The 3,205-nt window shown below is 45.3% G+C and overlaps 1 protein-coding gene across 1 annotated transcript; it reads left to right on the top strand.

Annotated features, from left to right (window-relative positions):
• Positions 1-1,738: 1,738 nt before the first annotated feature.
• On the top strand, positions 1,739-2,286 carry LOC147991719 (uncharacterized). The gene is made up of 2 exons (XM_087538779.1): positions 1,739-1,900; positions 1,978-2,286. The coding sequence occupies exons 1-2, from the start codon at positions 1,739-1,741 to the stop codon at positions 2,284-2,286; spliced, it is 471 nt and encodes a 156-aa protein (XP_087394905.1).
• The last annotated feature ends 919 nt before the right edge of the window (positions 2,287-3,205 follow it).

Here is a 3,205-nt window from a genome sequence, read left to right on the forward strand (position 1 = left end):
TTATTTGGTGCCAGCGTTAAGCATGAACATTATATCTGGATCTTGTTTGATGCGAGACGGTTATTCATTTAAATCAGAGAATAATGGTTGTTCTATTTATATGAGTAATATCTTTTATGGTCATGAACCCTTGATGAGTGGTCTATTTTTACTAAATCTTGATAGTAGTGATACACATATTCATAGTATTGAAGCCAAAAGATATAAGTTTAATAATGATAGCGCAACTTATTTGTGGCACTGCCGTTTAGGTCATATTGGTGTAAAGCGCATGAAGAAACTCCATGCTGATGGGCTTTTGTAATTACTTGATTATGAATCACTTGATGCTTGCGAACCATGCCTCATGGGCAAGATTACTAAGACTCCATTCTTCGGAACAATGGAGCGAGCAACAGACTTGTTGAAAATAATACATACTGATGTATGCGATCCTATGAGTGTTGATGCTCGCTGAGGGTATCATTATTTTCTTACCTTCACAGATGGTTTGAGCAGATATGGGTATATCTACTTAATGAAACATAACACTACAAAAAAATACACTTCCGTGATGATACGTGTTTGTCACAGTAGGTCACTTTTTTTGTCATGCATGTACATCCATGACAAATTTATGACAGAATCAAGATAGTCATACCTGTGCTGTCGTAGAAGTGTTCCATGACATTACCAAAATTATCATCACGGAAGTGTCCACTTCCATGACGATAAATCGCGCGTCACAGAAGTGCTTTTGTCAAGGGTGACCGACACGTGCCATCCACCGTAATGGAACGCCATTAAGCTATCGGGTCGGGTTTTGGATCCGATAACCCGTTAACAGCCCCGACCAATGGGAAATTTCCATGTGTGAAATTCTTATTGGCCGGACGAAACACGTGTCAGCTCGTCAGTGGGTCAGATAGGCGCCTATGATACGTCGACATGTGGCACGGCCCAACGGAGGCCCATTCCTGTGAAAAGGCCGGCCCGTTTGACTTGGTCAAAAGCTGGCGGGCCGGACCATGGAAAGCCTGTTAACGGCTTGTTCGAATATAGCCTATTTACAGCCCGCTAACCCAAGACCCGTTACGCCCTATCTGAATTAGGCCCAGTAGCGTCATCTGGGCCATCCAATATGATTCCAGCCTGTTTTCACTTCTGGCCCATGTATGGCCCATGACGTCTTTCGGCCCATATGAGGCCCTATGTAACTCTTGGCCTACTAACGGCCCATGGTGAAACTGGCCCATAATGAACAGTGTATCACTTTACACCATTAACGACCCGTGGTGAAACTGGCCCGTAATGAACAGTGTATCACTTTAGGGTTAATTATCCTTTTGCCCTCAGTGGTGTCCATGTACTCAGTTTTGCCCTCAGATGCGAATTGTGCTCAGTTTTGCCCTTAGTCCGTGCGCACTGACTCGTTCCATGAACTCTGCCGTCTCCGTCAGGTCAACCTTTTGACTCGGCCCTTACAGGTGGGACCAAGCGGCAGAGATGGCCAATTTTATTCAGATCGTTGCACGCGTGGCTTGTGGGACCCAGCAGAGAGCCGTTGAGCAGAGAGCCGTTGGCGGGTGTGCTATATAAGTGGGCGACAGCGGCGGTGACCACGGCGACAGAGAGCACGGCGGTGACCACGGCGAGAGAGAGAGCACGGCAGCGGGAAGCTAGCTGTGGAGGGCGCGGCGGTGGGAAGCTAGCAGTGGAGGGCGCGGCGGCGTTGAGATCCCCTTCGGCTCCGAGCTCCATGTCTTCCTCAAGCTCCCGCGCCACCTCGCGGATGCAGAGCCGGGCGCATGTGGACATGCCTGTCTTCGTCTGTCCGCGGTGCCGGACGGGCGTTGATCAGAGGGTTTCTCAGACACTGAGGAACCAGAATCATCCGTTCTATGTGTGCAGCGAGAATGGGGTAAGAATCGGGCAATTGCACCATTTTCATGGTCGGGATCTTTGAGCAATGGGTTGATCTGTTTGGTGTTCATGCAGGTGACATCCTTCTTTCTTTGGGTCGATGCTCTGGCCAAGACTCTGATGAATGAACTGCAAGAAGAGCATGAAGAATGGTTGCGCATGCTGCCACGAACGGCAGTGGCCGCACCACGAGCTCCGGAAGAAGAGATGGACGGCGAAGCACGCACTGACAGAGAGCTAGCTGTTGAGCTTAGGATGTTGAAGAAGAAGGTTAGGAAGCTTGAAGATCAAGCACTACCAATACCCATTTGCAAATACTTTTGGGCATTTGTAGGTATGGTAATCGCACTGGTTGTAATGTTGAAAATGTATGGAAAGACATGAATTATGGAGGAATTTGTAATCTTGAAATTGTTTGAGAAATTCACCTAGTTTAAATGTTGGTTAAAGTTGTTTAAATGTTGAAACAAAAATAGAAGAAGTGACCAACATTTAAATATGTTGGAAAAAGAGAAGAAATTAGGAATTCAGAAACTTTTGATCTATGAAATGTAGCTCTCTGCTCTGCCTTTCTATCCAAAAAAAAGGTTGCTCTTGGGCCAAATTCAGAGCGTAGAGCCAAGTGCAGGCTAGACTAATGGGCCAACTGCATCCAATTAGGCCCATTCGGGGGTTCTCTTGCGTATTTTTCTGTTTTCTACTCTGATTTAATTTAGGCAGTAAATCATAATGCTGAAACTTTTTGGAAGCTAATTGAATTATTCTGGAGCCAAACAATTAGGGTTAGAAATTTTTTGAAGCTGTTAAGTAACCCAATTCGAATACACCGTGATTTAAATCAAAGACCAAAATGTCATGGAAAATGTGCCTCAGCTCTGGTAGAGGTTTACGCCAGGTGCCAAAATAAATGAACATTTTTCAAGGGCATTACATTGAGAAAAACATAATTTGTCTAAAAAAATGAAGGGTGGAAAATGCACAAAAAATTGGTGCGACTGGGGACTCGAACCCAGGACCGCGTGGGTTTGTGGTGTTTAGGGCTGCGCTGGTAACCGCTAGGATAAATGGCAAGACTTTGACATGGGTAGGGAAGGAAGGTATACATAGTAAGACCGTGAATGTTTGCACACGCGTGAGAGTGGTTTTCCTTTGTTTTGCACTTAAATTTTGGAGAGTTGGAAGGTTGAAAATGTATGTTGCACTACCACATGATTTTGGTCAGAGTGGCACTTGGTTTAGGGTTAGAGTGGCACTTGGTTTAGGATTTAAAGGGAATAAATTTGCATGTTAGTTCATGACTTTT

Source organism: Triticum urartu, chromosome 1A (genome assembly GCF_056163025.1).
Source record: "Triticum urartu cultivar PI428250 chromosome 1A, HENAU_Tu73, whole genome shotgun sequence".
Lineage (NCBI taxonomy): Eukaryota > Viridiplantae > Streptophyta > Magnoliopsida > Poales > Poaceae > Triticum > Triticum urartu.

Bases quoted from the DNA above. Each gene is read 5' to 3' on its own strand.
- LOC147991719 (XM_087538779.1), top strand. From the start codon at position 1,739: ATGTCTTCCTCAAGCTCCCGCGCCACCTCGCGGATGCAGAGCCGGGCG. The intron at 1,901-1,977 runs GTAAGAATCGGG...GTGTTCATGCAG, and splicing joins ATGTGTGCAGCGAGAATGGG to GTGACATCCTTCTTTCTTTG.